Source organism: Pelecanus crispus, chromosome 16, assembly GCF_030463565.1.
Source record: "Pelecanus crispus isolate bPelCri1 chromosome 16, bPelCri1.pri, whole genome shotgun sequence".
NCBI lineage: Eukaryota > Metazoa > Chordata > Aves > Pelecaniformes > Pelecanidae > Pelecanus > Pelecanus crispus.
Window position 1 is genome coordinate 4826763 of NC_134658.1, and position 16219 is coordinate 4842981.

Here is a 16219-nt window from a genome sequence, read left to right on the forward strand (position 1 = left end):
TTTTCTTTTTTTTTTTTTTTTTTTTCTTTTTTACAAAAAGATGCAGCATATGTTAATATCTATACAATTCCCTTCCAGGAAAACAAACCGTTGGTCAGTAGTGATTCAGGACATTAAGGACATGACAGAGACGCAAGCAAAACCAAAAAATTACGTCAGTTGTCTGCCAGGTCAGCATCTGCACAGGGTTCTCTGTACACAGCTAATATACACACGTGCTTCCTAGCACATCCACTCTCCATTCCTCAGCTTTCCAACACTAGAGCTGCCTTCCCCCCCCCCCCCCCCCCTTCCTCTTGGTAAGGAGGAGGAAACGAAGGAGTTACATCCCCAAAAGGAGTATGTACAGCTGAGAACTGGGCCTGTCCGGGCTGAGCAAAGGAGCTGGGGAACGAACCGTTCATTCACATGTGCATGGTCTCCTGGCAGAGATGCTGGCGCCGGAGCGGAGGCGTATTGCTGAGCCGTGCGAGGTATAGTGTTCAGTTCCAGCCTGATGGCACTCGAGACGTGTTTGTTCCAGTGAAATGCTACATTCAGACAGGATTCCCCTTCCCTGGCCGAAAGCCCTTTTCTGGATGTGTTTTGAAGGCAAATCTTGGAAGAGCCGAGGTTCCACCCTCACTGTATTGCCTAGGAGAGGGACGCAGAGAACTTCCAGTCCTCTCGGGTCTCTTGCTCCCTTCTTGGAAGATTATGGTCGATGGTACCTAAAAGCCAAGTGAAAAATCCAAATATCATCCTTGGAACTCAGGTTAAGTGGTTACTGAGGCACTACAAATGGCCAAAGAGGGTAAACTGAAATATCTCTGAATTCTTGGCTATCAGTGAAGCTGTTGATATCAAATGATTTCACCTCTGCCTTAGACAGCTCTTGTGCTCTGCAAACACTCAGCCACACAGCGCAATTTGTTGAGAGGGAAAGAATCACTTGGGCCATGATCCACAGGTTACTTCCTAGATAATATCCGAGCTAACTACCAAGGTGTTCTGTGGCTGTGGCTTCTGCTGCACACGTCTGTAGCCCCAGAAAAGCAGGCTCCAGCTGCAAGGGCACACTGGTTTCAGATGCACCTCAAACCAGCCACTGCTCACTTTGAGTTTCCAGGATTGAAGCCCCAGTTTAAGGAAAAGCAACCCGCTTCATGTTTGCTACTCCTCCAGTCACCCAACACCACCAAGGCAGAAAGGGACATTAAATCTCCAACTGCTGTACAGGTCATTTTTCTAAGGTTTTAATGTTTCACCTCAGCACTACCCCTGCAGCACAGCTCTCCCAACAAGACTGAAACTCTGAAGTGCGTAACGAGTTCTCACCTCGTGAACTGCTTGCTGTCCTCGTGGACTTCCATTTCACAGCTCTTAAACTCATTCAGCTCCTTCCGGATGGCAGCCTGCACAAAGAGGGAGAGATCTTTTTTTATCTCTTGCTAAGGCATACATATATTACCCTCTCTCCCATTCTCAAGTGAGCTCAGACGTGGCAAGAAGGTGCTGCACCTCCAACACCCCTGCTCAGGGCTGGTCTGTACCTTTCGGTGATGAAGAGCTAAGAGCAGTTTTGATCTGCAGGGCTGAGTCCCACAGCTCCTTTGGTAAAGGAAGGAGCTCAGATTGCAGCAGCCACCCCAGCTTTCACAGTCTGTTCACACTAGGCTGAATTTAATCTGCCCCACCTCCTCCACGCCGAGGGCTGGGCAGTCCCCACAAGAACAAATCGCTTCCCTGCCAGCTTCTCCCCTAGGCCTGCCTCAGCCTGCAAGGAACCGCGCTCCTCTGACCAACGCCCTGCACCTCGCATCCTCTTACATCGCTCGGAAGCTGAGGCAGAGGCCACGCCGGTGTGCAGACCATGCCCGCTCGGGCTCCATGCCACTGCGGAGGGGGCAGGAAGCAGGGCTGGGTACAGCACCGGTGCGTGAAGGGACACCGGTGCTGCTCGGTGGGGTGGCGGAGGGAAAGATGCAGAGGTGAAGCAAAAGGAACAGAGCAAATCTCCTTTGGCTCACGTCCTTTTGCATGGGACATCCCAATCTGGCTCCCCGCAGCTGGGGACAGGGCACTCCCTGTTACCTTGTCAGCTGGTGTTAGCTTTGTCCATGGCTTATCCGCTCGCCGGTCATAGTCTTGAGCATCTGTTACTTCCACATATTCGTTAAACCTCAGGATCTTCCTGGCCTGCAGCTCTGCCACTGTAGGCCTTTGGCTAAGCTGAACACCAACAAGAGCAAAAAAAGTTCGTTTGTGCCTTGTCCACAAAAGCAGTTCAGGACTAAGCATCCTGAGCAAAACTAAAACCAGTTCCCTCACCCGGCCTGAACCACAGATACTGCTAGGTCCTGCTCGCAGCCTGCAAGGGAATCGGCAAACCCTCCTACAGCCTCCGTAATCTCGTTTGGATCACGAGGCCAGGCTAGGGCAGAACCAAGGCCACGCTGCCAAGGAGAAGGAAGACACCGAGGGGTTTGGGAACAGCTATTACGAGGCTGAGCCCTGCGTGACACCCCGAAACCAAGCAAGCACATTCCCACTTCATCAATGGCAACACTCACATATCATACCCACGGGCCCTTGGGGAGTTTTTCCCAGCCTTGAGTAACAACCACAAGTAACTTGGATGTAATAGCTAAAAGCAGCTGCTGCTCTGCTCAGCTTCTCCCACACTGCTGTTACTTTAGAAATGGATTTTGGGGAGCCTGGTGTGAGAAGTCACGGCCACTGAAGTACTGTGTTAAAACAGCCAGGCCAGCACCAGCAAAGCTTTCAAGTGCCAGGTGCCAAATTTAGTTCTCATCTAGCTTGTTACGCTCGATGCCAGCTCAAATCTATCACCGACAAACGTGGCTGCAGTGCCAACAGCTCACCGTCAGTGACAGTCCACGTTCCAAAGTCACTGCTGTCAGAGGGCACTGGGGACACTTACACAATAGCCCCGTGACTTCACCCACAGCAAGGTACCTACAATGTGCTCATAGCCACCACCATCCCCGACAGCTCTGCCAGATGGCGATCACAGCACGGAGGCCAGCAGTACCTTTCTGGTGAGCCTGCGCTTGATCTCTCGCTTCTCAGCTTGACGGTCAGCTTCATTTTTCGCTGCCAAGGGAAAAAAAATTAATTTTTCCTGTAAGCATCAAAACCATTTGAAAAGCGCTTTCTGGACTTGAACAAAGGAGAGTGTCGAGCTGTATTGCATTATCTACACATCTGAAAGCTCGTCGTGACATGTCTGCGCTTATTGCCGGCGGAGAGCGCGGTCCAACCCGATGCCCTTGCTCACCAAGCACCGCCGACCGACAGCGGCAATGCAGGCCTGTACACAGCGCGGGTGGGCCGTTCTCTCCAGCCCTCTGTACGTTCAAGATTAACGGCCATATTGTCAAAATACATCCAAGTCACTTTGCAGATTGCTCCTCCCCAGAGCTATTATACTAATAGTTTAAAGAGAATAACAGCACAGATAAATATTTTAAACAGAAACTTCCTGAACTGACATTTCCCTTTCCTCAAGATGGTTATTTAAAATTTTTGCAGAGCGAGGTACGGCCAAGAGAAACACCACTGACTGAGCAATGCACTGCTGCTTTTTGGATCATGCAATACAATGCTGTAATGTCTGGACCACAAATAAAAGCCCAGTCCTAACAAAAACACCTTTAGCAGTCCTTGCTGTGTAACACCAGAGTCTTAACCAGTTCCATACTTTCCCTGAGGCGGCAGGCAGGGTACAGGTAGCCTTTCTATAACACGATGCTCTGAACTGTATTGCTTGGTACCACTGCTAAGGCCTGATTTTATCCAGAGCTGGTTTCTGACAGTAAACAAGCACTGGGAAAAATTAGTGGAACTGCTTTACTGCAGCGTTATAACCAAAGCACAGTCCTCCATCTCTACATTTCAAGCAGACTCCAGGTACACCCAGACTAAGATGTTAAAGGCAAACTTAGGACCACTAGAGAAGCATTACTCACGTTGAAGTATGTTCCTCTGCTCCAGTTCTTCTGCTGTTGGTCTCTGACTCAGTCGCCTAAAGAAAAGTGTGACAAGTGCAAAATGTTTTATCTGCTCATTCATCAGTAGGGGATGAAGAATACAACTACTTGGTTTTGGTGCACTGGACAGCCTCCTCAACACCCCTCATTCACCAGTGGAGATCACTGCTGCCCCCGTTTTGCACTCTCCACTCAAAAAGCCATTCACCCACAGGCAAAGGTTTGGAAAGCGCTACGGCCTCTCAAAAGCTCAGAGGGAACTTCGCAGGGAACTCAAGGAGATGGCAGAGCCTGGACTATCAGCAGCCCCAGCTTAATCCACCACCCAATGCATCAGCACTCAGCCTCCGTCTGTCCACGTCTTTATACGCCATCCATATTTTACGGCAGTAACGTTTCTGTAGTCCTTGAGATTTTCCCCTCACAGCCCATTTAACATCTGGAAACAGGGGTCTGTCAGGGGACATTGCTCAACTCCAGGAGGAAATTTCAGCTTTTAAACAGAGGGGGAAAAGCAACACGTAGCCTCCCAGCCCTGATCCCGCAGCAGTGCCCAACCACCCATCATATTCCAGCGCAGGCTGCTGAGACAAGGCGACAGTGTTGCCCAATCCCACCCCTCACACGCTGCGCCAGCGGCTCAAACGGAACACCCGCCTCCATTCTTCGTACCTGATCAGCGTCGTCCCAATCTGGTGCCGAATTTCGTTCCACTCCTCCTTGCTCTTCCGAGGGAAGACAATCTTCTCCTCCTGCGGCGTGGTTGTGTTCCCCAGCTTTATAGCTAGCGTGTCTTTCCTCTTCACTTTGTTAGCCAGCGTGCCTGTGGGGAGGAAGAGCAACGGGATGCAACTGCAGACCGCAGAGCCTGAGCGCAGCGATGTGAGCCGCGTGCCCCTGGCAGTTGTGCTCTCCCCTGGAGTTTGCTTTCCGAGCTCTGCACTACAGCTCCAGAGCTAGCCGGAGCTAGTCACTACAGCAACAGCCAGCATTTCTGCGTGATGCCCACACGCTCACCTAATGCTGTCCCACCTGAAGGGGTGGGACGGCGCAAGCTGTTGCAGGAGCCATCTGCAACAGGAGGGGGTGCATCTCAGCAGATGAGCACACAGGTTTGGCTGTAGAGCCTTTGAAAAAGTGAGGAAGAGGACATGTGGTACATCACGAAACCAAGAACCAGCTGCTTTGAAGCACTGTGTGAACCAGCTCTTTGATCCAGATCTCCATACAGCCAGGCACGAGTTCAGCAGAGGGGAAAAAAAAAAAAAAAAAGCCAGCTGCAATGTCAAAGCCTTACTGTTATGACTTTCATCTTCTTCCTCATCCTCATCGTCTTTGTACAGGATGGGCCCCTCCGAGTCAGAGTCGCTCATCCCTTCATCTCCTTCCTGCTCCTCTGGCAGGACCTGGGGTACCAGTTTTGGGATGACTGTGACAGATGGCACATCTCCAATATACACACGAGGGCCCGAACTCTGCTCCTCTTCCTGGTCATCTTCTTCCTCTTCCTCATCGTCTGGACTAACGAGAAGCACACTATTACATCTCTTAACACATGCCACAGGGGCTGGGAAATACCCCTGAGGTCAACACCTCGTTAGCTCTCCTCAGCCCATGGAAGGCAGCTCTGCGGGTAGCCCAGGCACCAGAGATGCAAGAGCTGCCCCACGGTCCTGCACTGTCCCCTCTCTCCAAAGCCCGGGGAGCTCTGGCAGAGGAAGTGCCAGAGGCAGGCTCTGCGCAGAACCAAACAGCCCTCTCGCCCCTCTCCTTTGGGCCTTGCAGTTTCAACTCTTTATAATACAAGACAGTCCTTTTCCCACTTCTGTTTTGCAAAATGAAAGGCTAAGGAAGGCCACAAATGAATGAAATCCAGGACCTTGTTTTGTCTTGGTGCAATTAAAGACAGGCCAGGCCTGGATTCCTGGCATCAGCCTGCATTTGTAGTCTGGAACCCATTTCCCTTTGTGAGCAATTAAAATCCCAGAACGTGGGTTAATTTCATGGGGAAGAGGCACTGAAACACAGATTCAGCCAACAGGCAAAATGGTTTCTAGGCTGTTGCAAAAAACAACAAAGAAACCAGCCCTGCCCGCAACCCTCCTCACCATCACAGCCTCGCAGAAGCGAGGAGTACAACACCAACATGCCGGAGCCCGGCGTGACCGCTGCTAGGTGTTTCCTGCATACGGGTACAGGAGGTACTCACACTTTCAGCATCTCGATGGTGACAGGCAGGGACCTCGTCCTGCCCAGGGTGCCGTTGTCTTCTCCAGAGCCATCGTTCTCGAAGAGCAGCGAGTGAGCCCTGTGCGACCCCTCCGCAGGCGGGGTGACAGGCAGAGGACTGGCCAGAGCCTGCTGGATACGGATGTGCAATGGGATTTGGGGCAGACGAGGCAGCACGTGAGGTTCGCCAAACCCTTGCTTCGACACTTCCAAGGATCTGAATTCTTCAGGAGGAGGAGGAGGAAGAGTCTCTTTGGGTAGGTCCAGGGAGCGCGGAGGGTCCGAGACAGGGGTGGAGGCAGGCAAGGGCATGCGCGGAGGTTCGGGGGGTATGTGCGCGGGCAGCGGCGGCGAAGGCGAGGGTGGCGGGTGAGCAGAGGTGGCATGTATCGGTGCGGGGCGGTTAGCTGTCACTGTCCTGTCGTTGGGGGGCTTGGAAGCAATAGCTGCCTCTGACGTGTTGTTAGGCAGGAGGCCTCTCTTTGGTGGGAGAGGAGGGGAAGGCTTGGACAAGCCTGTACCACTGTTCATTGCTTGAGAAAGTTCAGCTGAAAATAAAAACCACAAAAGCCACTATATTTAACAGGGCATTTTCCAGATATCCTTCACCAGTATGGAATAAGCATGGCAAAGCACTCGGGGCCTTGGACCACGCAATCTCTGCTGCTTTTCTGCTAGAACACGGTGCCAGAAATAACCAGGTTGCAAGCCTCCAGTTTGTCCTTCCTGCAGCAAAGGTAAGACTTGGGAGAGCAGCCAGAAACAAGCAGGCTGGGAGAGGTCTGTGCATCCTGCTGCTTTGGAGAGGGAGAAACAGCACCAGCCCTCAAGTGACAGCAGATGGAGCTCACCCAGATCAGCACGCTGCCTCAGCCAAGGAATGCAGGTATGTAGGGCACTTTATGGCTATATTTACAGCATTGGTTTGCAAAGGAATCCAAGACATCCAGAACACCCCAGACTCCAGTTGTGTTAATGGCTCCCCTGCGCATTAAAAAACTTTTTGGGAAGTCTCACTCAAAAGCAAAAGTCAGCAGAACTGCAAGCAGCAATGTGCTCTCCCCATTTCCATTCACCTGCCAGACCCAGCCCAAGAACACCTTGCTGCCAGCAGCTCCTGCCTCTGAGGATGAGGTTCTGCTCTACTCCCTCCGCATGCTGTTCCTTAAGCCCCACAAAGCTTCTCCGCAACTACACAATGACTAGCAAAATTTCAAAAAATATTTGAGAACCTTGAGTCTACACAGAGTTTGTCTGCTGTGTGGGAGAGAAGGAGGAATGGAGACCATGTCATATCATGGAAAATGCCTGCAGCTGGTAATCTCAGGTTCCTAGAACACCCTTTGGTTCCTAGGGAAGGAGCTGCACCAGCAAAGACTGCTCGTGCTTTCAAAGTTTGTAGCCTTTAACATTCACACATCGATGGCTTCATGGGCTTGGAAAGGTTTTGCCCACCCGCCTGAAGAGGGTCAGAGTTACTGCACGTTTCACCGGGAGCGGGTGACGGTCACACAGCAGCGGCCCCAGCACGGAGCCGTGAGGAATCCGCAGTCCCAGACACCACAAGAGGGTGCTGCCAGCGGGGAGCGTTTCACGGAGATAAGGCTGCAGAACTGGAGAGAGGTGGGCACATTTTTGGGATGTTTAGCATTTTCAGACTTTCCCCTTGTAGATTAAAGGCCAGATTGTGCAAAACACTGAGTGCCCTCAGCTCCCATCAACTTCAGCCCAGAGGGATTCCAGTATCTCCTCAGCAGTGCTCCAAGCCTGGCAGGACCAGGCTCCAGTCACCTCTGGGTAATGATAGACAGGTTTTGAAAGGGACCAAGTAGCTGGCAGAACGGAGAGGAGACAGAAAAGGGTTGGGTGCTGCTCAGAGCATCCTCCCGAGCCAGCCCGTCTCCCTTCAGTGCGATAAACCCAGCGCAACAACTTGGCACCACCTCTTGCGACTGTGCCGCCGCGGCCGGATCTGGTGCTCTAGCACAGGCTACGGTCACCGTGGCTCCTGAAACCTATCAGGGGCACCAGGCACCAGCGCTGCCGCCAAGCTCCCCGCCAGCGGGACAGCACTGTTTGCCCCGCTTGCTTTTTCAAGCTGACGCTGACTAAATTCCTGCTCCCCAAAAGCAAGTGTTTCCGGAGCCTCATTTGCAGCTACCTCATCAGACACACCAGGACTGCTCAGAGAATGAACGTAAGGGAACACCTTCACGAGGGAACAAAGGGGTGATCTGCGCATTAACAGTCCTCCCCTGCCTTAGGTTATAACAGCAGCACAAAAGCACACACATGCCCGAGTCAGAGCATGCATCAAAGACCTGTGGAGAGCTTGTGAAGCCAATTCCACTGCTGCCGTTTATCTACAGCAACAAAACAAGGCTCGCACAGCAACGACTGCACACGTGCTGCAGGTACAGCTCTGTGGTGCGGGACGCACGGCCCTGCAGAGAGCTGCAAAGCCTCTCTCCGCATCTCATCCAGGAGACAAAAGAGGGGCTGGCTGCTCTCCTCTCCTCCACACCCCTGTAGCTGCAGGTGCACTGAGCCCAGCCCCGTATTGTTGGGGAGAGAGGCAGGCTGGGTCTGAACACACGCTTAACAGACTGCTGTGTCCAGCCACATTTTTTTTGTTCCACAAGTACCTCCTGCAACTAGCGCCGAGGCATTTCAAATACCATCTGTGATGTGTGCAAGCAGCTTAAAGAAAACAAGAAAGTATTTCATCAAGTGCTCAGGCACGGTCAGACTAATCAAGCTGGTCTGGCATACAGGAGCGTTTAATACCACATTGAGGTTGTTTGCAAAACCTGCTAGAGCAAGGAGAAGCCCCAAGCAGAAGAGAGTGATGCAGTTTGTACTAAAAGCAGTGGCCCAGGCTCCTTCAAGATGGTAACCTGCACACGATCTAAGCTTCTACCACTGCCTCCCAAACCACACCGGGGTAACGCCTCCAGTTTCTGTGATAACAGTGCAGACCTGTCTGATTGATCTTCCCGGGAACCTCCCTCCTGATCTGCACTAGCCTCTGCTAATCCAGTCCAAAGACTAGTATGTGGTCTGTGAAATACGAACAGGCCGTCGACTGGATGGAAGTTGTCTCACTTCAGCAGTGTTGCATCTTTAAGACCTCTAAAAATCCTAAAGAGAGCAGGGACTTGTTCACCTTTAAGAAACTCTCCCCAGATCTTCTGCTTAGAAAAGTTCCAGAGATAAAGACGTTTAATTCTTTAAATGGGAAGATTCAGCTCAAATTACAGTTGGGCTGAGTTATCCATGAGACAAGACTAATATGGCAATACCCTAGCCACAGCCCTTAGAGAAGGTGCCCGAGTATAACCAGGGGAAGTCTGAATTATCCCTGCCAGCTCCTGGCCTATCTGCACTAAGTGGAAATCACATGGCCCAGCAGTGACAGCCATAACAGACACTGTTTGGTGTGATGTGGATTTTTTAGGGGGTTTTTTGGTGGTTTTATGGGGTTTGGTGCTGTTTTTTTTTTTTTTTTCTAAAGACCAGCTGAAAGCATCAATTCTCACCGACCATAGTCTCACAAAGCAAAAATCTCATACACCATCCACCAATCCTGTCTGTCCACAGCTGAATCCCAGCCCTCAGTGAGGCATCAACATTCAAAGACACAGTCTTACCATTCACAGAGAAATGCCTTCCCCCTCCTTGCACCACCCCCACTCCTGCCAAAAGCAGGCAGGGATTCCCTCCTGCAGGTAGCTGTTGGACACACCAACGTCTGACAGATTGGATGGCTCACGGCAGAAGACTCCAGTAACTACACTGTTCTCAGCACATGTGTGCCCTGGCTAAGCACTGGCAGATCTTCTGAGTCCAAACTGGACTGTGTTCAGGAACGATGGTCAGACATTCATGAGACAACATCTGCTACATCATACGAAAATTCTTCCCTTATGAAGGGAAGAGACTCTCAGAGCACAGGCTCCAGAACATCCCAGGGTACAAAAACGAGCTTATGGGGGCACTTACCTATTACTGAGTTGCTATTTCTGTTGACAGGTTTGGGAGGAGGGACGGGAGGCTGTTTGGCAGGAGCTGTGCTGGTTGTACTCGTGGGAGCAGTAGTGTTGGCACTGGCGAGAGCAGGGGGCAGAGTCCTGGGGGCTGGGGAAGGGGCAACTGTGGAACTGACTGCCGCAACAGGGGCTGTGGTGGAGGGTGCAGTTTTTGCAGTGCTGCTGGCAGGCGTTGGATCCTTTGCCTGTGCTTCGTTTGCCTCCTGTGAAGTGGAGGGAGGTCTTTTGGGAGGAAGCAGAGGCTGTCTGGGAACATACAGCTCCTGAGGTGGTTCCAGTTCGGGCCCAGAGTGGCTGCTGGATGAGCCTGCAAAGTGAGACAGCTCAGTTTAAGAGACTGGAGGGCTCAGAGCACGGCGGGAAGAATCACAGGAGAATTCAAAACTGGTCCTGGGAGAATCTGAAGTGACCGATTTTGTACACATCTGGTTTCTTACCCTGCCTTTTCTTTGGTTCCTCAGCTGGAACAGGCTTCCTAAGGCTGGATGGCTTCGTGGCCTCTTCCTCCTGGCTGGCCAGGTTACAAACCCCAGGACCACCGATTGGGACTGTGTGGCCATTCTTCAGTGCAGGTGGGTTCAGCTTGTCTGGTTCTTCACCATCTGCAAGGGGACGGGAGGGGAGAGAAGCAAACAGAAAACGCTCAGAAAGCACGAGACGGAGGAGACATGGCTGAGCTGACTGAACCACCATCCATCCGCACCAACTTCTCTCTGGCTTCTGAAACAGCTGGTCTTCAGTCTACCTTCTGCAGAGGAGAGCACAGCAACACCGGCCAGCTGAAGCTGAGCACCCTTGATTTCATTATCAACAAACAAAACAGTACAGCACTGTATCCCACAAGTGTTTTTCTTCTTCAGCAGCCTCTTTAATCTACCACCTTGTTTAGAAACAATGCTACTGCCTTTAAAACTAGTAGCCCGATGCTGTGCCACAGCCCAGGGAAGTTGCAATCACAGTTAAACCTCCAGCAGCTTCTGTATCTACTCACCATTACAGAGCATTCACAAATTCTCTGCTGCAATACAAAATCCAACACTAGCCAAGTAATCTCCTGGACATGCAATAACAGATTTTGATAAAAGTCTTAAAATTAGTTGAAGCACCTCTATTTTCCTTCTGTTTCTACCCTAATTTGGCACAAAAAAAGTCACTGCTCTACCCAAAACATCCCACAGCAAGGCATATTTCCTCACATTTTTACCTTTGTTTTAATCAGATGTAATGATTCATCTCCAGAATCTGATGTAGTTCATCTTGACTATTTCTGCTTTTACAGATGGAGTTTTGCAGATGTTAGAAGCAAGACCTCTTTTGCAAAAAAAAAAAAAAAAAAAAAAAAACCAACCCCACCCATCCTCTTTTCAGCCCATGCCTTTGAGAGCACTTAAAGCCCTAGTCCCAGTGAGGAAATACTCAGCCATTCTCTGCCTCTCATTGCCCTGACAGGACAAACTCCTCATTCCCAAAACCAGACTTAGCATCCACTCTAATGGGGAACTGCCCATTTTGACTGCTTTCAAACTCAAGAAAAATAAATAGATACATCAGCAATTTGATTAAAAGTCCTTAACATTTTCAGGCTACCATCTCTCAAGCAATTGCAGCATATGGCATCATGGCCCCCCCAGGTGTCAGACCCCAGCATGCTCTCTTGCTCTGATTTTTGAGGATTTATTCCACTGCCCTCTTCACCTCTCCTCTCCCCGCCCCAAGGTATTACCTCCCCTTCCCGAACCTGGGAAAGCTGAAAGCAAGCATGCCAAGAAGCCAAAAACTCCCCAGGCTCCCTATTCTGAAAAAAATAGCCCTCGCTCCTGAGAGGAGATGGAAGACAGCTCTGCCTCACTTGCTTAGCTGCCCTTCCCCGAAACGCAGGAAGTACAGATAGCAACAAGAGGGAGTTTCCTCCCCAGCCCGGGCTGAAACTCAAGAGATGAGCCGGAGCTTTTTATAGCAGCAATTGCCTCTGGCTAGCTGAAGTTTACAGCAAGGGAGACGGGAACAGTATGATCTAGCTTTCCTTACCGTTTAAACCTTGCATGCCCTTCTCTGGCAGAGAACGCTCCTCATGGCCTTCTGACACCACCTTACTCTCGACTTCAGTTCCAGTGACCTCCTTCAAGGTCAAGAGAGCCCAACGCTGTCTTCTGTCCTTACTGTGAGCCCAGCACAACCTGCTGACCGTCAGCCCAGAGAGCAGCAGGGCCTCCTCTCCCAGCCACACCGGGTTTGAAAGCCTCCACTATGCCTCTTCCCTACCTCCTCGCTCACTCGTCTCAAAGGGGTTCCAGCATTTTCTCCCCTAAGAACTTGCCCAAGAAAGTTAACTGACCTTGAAAGAGTGGGTGTTAAAATGGCAAGCAAATACAATAACCTATCACCACCGTCTTATGACTGCCCAAGTGTCTTAAACTCACAGAAGGGATTAAGATAATGCGCTTTGTAATCTAACCCTCCCGACAACACTGACTGCTGCCTCATACCTTGGATTTGCACTTTGTCCAGATTATAGCCATCTTCTGTTTCTTAAGCCAGATCAGATGACTCAAAGCAGAAAATAATTCCATCTCTTAGCCACACTTCTGTTACACCCTTACAGTTTGGAAGATCTCTCCCCTGTCATCTCTAGTTGGAAGTTTGTTACCCAAAGGCTTCCATCTCTCCTCCACAGTTTCATCCCATGACCTCATACACTGTTGTACCCCAGTGAACTCTTCCTCCAGCCCAGCATTTACACCCTCAGGTAGTTGTAGATGGCTTTCATTGCAGTGTAGCTGCAAACAACCATGCTAACGCTTTTCCTCTCAGATCTGCTTTCAGTGGTTTGGTCTGAAAACCACTTTTTCGCCTCCACTTTTCCACTTTGCATCTTTCTTAGAAGAACCCTGAAATTTGCATTAGGTTAAGGCTGCCTCTGCAGTACGTTTTTTGAGGTGCAATTATATGTTGCTCTAAGCCAAAGACCGCGCTGCCACCCAGACAGGCGGGCTGCTCTCCCACCACGTTCCTGCCCTCTCCCTTGTACCCACATCACCCAACACGCAGCCAGGTGACTAGACGGTGAACTGATCCGCCTGAAAAAGTTATTTTAGCAGGATGACCCCGACTCGGAGGCATCAGGGATGACAGAAAAGGGGATAAGACTTCTTTGACAGCAGGGCAAGCTTCAATAAGCTTAGCTGTGACTAACTATGGCACCATACCATGAAGCATCTTGTCTATAATGCTTTAAGGAAATGCCCCTACCCAGGCAGCTCAAAAATCATCAGATGGTGTCTTTTTCCAAGCCTAAGGCCTTCGAACCTGAGCTCCGAGGTCAGCGGCTCTCCTGCAGTAGTTAGAGTGCAGTCTGGAGCGTGATCCGAACAAGCCGGAGACGGTGAGCGCAAGTGTGATGGAAGAGCTTAGCAGGACAAGACAAGGCGGCTGGAACGGGACATGTACAAGAGGGACAGGATAGGAAGTGACACACAGAACACCCCTTCCCTCCCCGCTGGCAGCAGGCAGGAAGACGTCCAAGACAGGCATTGCGCTTTCTTAGCAACATCTTCCTAACCAAACAGGCTGCCTCCCTTGCCAGGTGCAAAAGTCAGAGACGAGCGAGCATAGTGAAAAGAGCAAGACAGACAGGAACCACATTAGCAAAGAGCCCTTAAATTTGTCTCCCGAAAAAGAACGGCTGCAAGGGTGAAGTTTAGCCAGAGGAAGTCAGCTACACAGAACACAGACAGAAGTTCATTTGCAGACTCACCCTGCTCAGGGTCTTCCAACAGAACCCCTCTTTTTACCAGCTCCTCTCTTGGCTTTCGCATAGAAATCTTTCGTTCTAAAACTGATATTAAATCGAAAAAAAGCACTCAGAAAACAGGGCAAGCTAGAAGTTCAAGATGATTTTTTTTTTTTTTTTTAAAAGGGATCCTCTGGAGGAAATAAAAGGGCTTCAAATTTCACTGTTTTTACATGGATTAAGAGGAAGGAGGAGGGACTGCACGTTCAGGCCTGCACTTCACACTAGATTGGTGATCATGGAGCAAACCCTCCCTCCCCACAGCTGCTTGGGGAGGTTCTTTGCAAGAAAGGAATTTGTTTGTCTGAAACTACTGCTCCATGGCAAGGTGTTTCTGGAGAGATTGCAGGTGCCAGCCCATCACCAAAGTCACATTTTGGTTCTTGAGCGTGTCAGCAAGCCCTTCTCACTAGCCACATGGCTAATGGCAGGTTTCCCAAGTGGAGGAAGGGACTCCCACCCAGCCCCGATTACTCTACCTTCCGAAGTCTCCTTAAATTTGTCACTGCTTTTCTTTTTCCTCCACTTCCAGGGTTTGAAGATCTTGCCAAAGCTTGAAAACTTGCTTTTTCTCTTTGTAGGAGGTGTGGTGTCACCCGATTCCAAAACGTCTACCCCCATGCTGGCATCAGTTGGGGGGTGATCCACCTCTTCAGCTGCACAGAAAAGAATAAAGAAGTTACCTTTGCGCTGCAGAGAACAGCTGCCATCTCCCACCTGCCTGCCCCTTGCACATTGGGAACCGGTGGCACACATTCATGCAAAGAAGGTAGCAAGACTCCATGCCTTCACGTAACCCGTCAGCATTTCACATTAGCTTGGGGAGACGAGAGTAGGGTTTCTGATGTTAACAGTGCAAAGGGTAACCGGTAAGAGGCTTTCTAATGAAACCAGGATTAGTTTAAGTCACAGCTTCGCCCAAGGAACACAAATCACTTTGCTGCAGTTTCTCATCTTCAGTTGGAAGCAACTGGTGCTAGACACAAGTAATTACATGAACACAAATACCTTCCAGACTGCAGAGCCGACTTTCATGACTGTCTACACACAATGACATTACCAGACCCATTACAACAGCTGTATGAGCTAGAACTTAGCCTCTCTGATTTTTCCCTCTATAAATAAGGCCAGCAACACTGGCCAAGAGCAACAACTACACAGGAAAGCAACACAATACAGGCCTGCGCTCCACCTACTGTACTCGAAGTCTCTGGAGAACACCACAAGAAGGACATGGAGGCGGGAAGGGACACAAAAAAACCCCCAACTTGCTGTAACAAAAAAAAAAAAAGGTCATAAAGAAACAACTTGTGAAGAACAACCAGAGCACAAAACGCTAAGCTGGTGACTGCCAATTCTGGCTTGCCTGGTGTTGCTGTTTTCTGGGTATTTGATGAAACATAAGGGAACACTTACAATCAGCAGAATCTAGCAATGCCTGCAAAAAAAGAAAAATCAGAGCACACACAACCTAAGTGAAGCCAGCTGGTGGCCTGCTTCATGGTCTTAATTTACAGACCGAGAATCCCTTGGCTTTAGCACTGCAAAAGACAGGAGCACCCAAGCTGCGTCGCAGAACTCTGCGAAAACACGCAATATCGAGAACAGAGCTACAGTCCTACGATGCAGTCCTGCCAAACACCGCATACCGCAGGCTGAGGTGCCGTGTTACAAATTGCACTTGTGCGTCTTATTTTTGAGCCTCTAAGTCAAATGTTCTGGAGTTTGCAAGCCTTCTGGGATCACAAAAGACCTTTTAGTCAACTTCAGACGAGCCTGTATGACGTGCCTGCAGAGAAGACAATACCCTGTGGGCCACGCAGAAAGTTCAGCCAAGAGTCCCATCTCCTGAGGCTAAGAGATTGGGAAAGGAATTTTAGGGGAAAGCCATTTTGCACATAGGACAAAGAGCTAATAACATATCTTCTATACCCCACAAATAGCCACCAAGGATACAGACCCAGATGTGAAAAAGCAGATTCCTGTCAACATGGGGAAGAGCAGATTCAGGACAGGGAAAAAAAAAAAAAAAACCACAAAAAAAAATGAGTTGTTTAGTGGAGCTCTACGTGCATCCCTGTAGTGCTTCCTAGGGTGACATTTCAGACCCCAGGAAGCGTCAAACGCACGGGGAGCCCCAGCCACGGGCTCCCAAGCAG

General features: G+C 50.2%; 1 protein-coding gene across 3 annotated transcripts in view; it reads right to left on the bottom strand.

Annotated features, from left to right (window-relative positions):
• Nucleotides 1–283: 283 nt before the first annotated feature.
• The window catches only part of PHACTR4 (phosphatase and actin regulator 4), an 80208-nt gene continuing 64272 nt past the window's right edge, over nucleotides 284–16219 (bottom strand). For all 3 annotated transcript variants that reach the window (XM_075721783.1, XM_075721784.1, XM_075721785.1), the window contains exons 3-14: nucleotides 14540–14716; nucleotides 14025–14105; nucleotides 10708–10872; nucleotides 10224–10577; nucleotides 6202–6769; nucleotides 5290–5513; nucleotides 4665–4815; nucleotides 3972–4027; nucleotides 3035–3096; nucleotides 2074–2211; nucleotides 1318–1394; nucleotides 284–710 (exon numbers count right to left, since the gene is read on the bottom strand). In XM_075721783.1, the coding sequence (XP_075577898.1) occupies nucleotides 695–710; nucleotides 1318–1394; nucleotides 2074–2211; nucleotides 3035–3096; nucleotides 3972–4027; nucleotides 4665–4815; nucleotides 5290–5513; nucleotides 6202–6769; nucleotides 10224–10577; nucleotides 10708–10872; nucleotides 14025–14105; nucleotides 14540–14716 (2069 nt within the window). In that variant the 3' untranslated portion in view covers nucleotides 284–694. The remainder of the gene's footprint in view (nucleotides 711–1317; nucleotides 1395–2073; nucleotides 2212–3034; nucleotides 3097–3971; nucleotides 4028–4664; nucleotides 4816–5289; nucleotides 5514–6201; nucleotides 6770–10223; nucleotides 10578–10707; nucleotides 10873–14024; nucleotides 14106–14539; nucleotides 14717–16219) is intronic.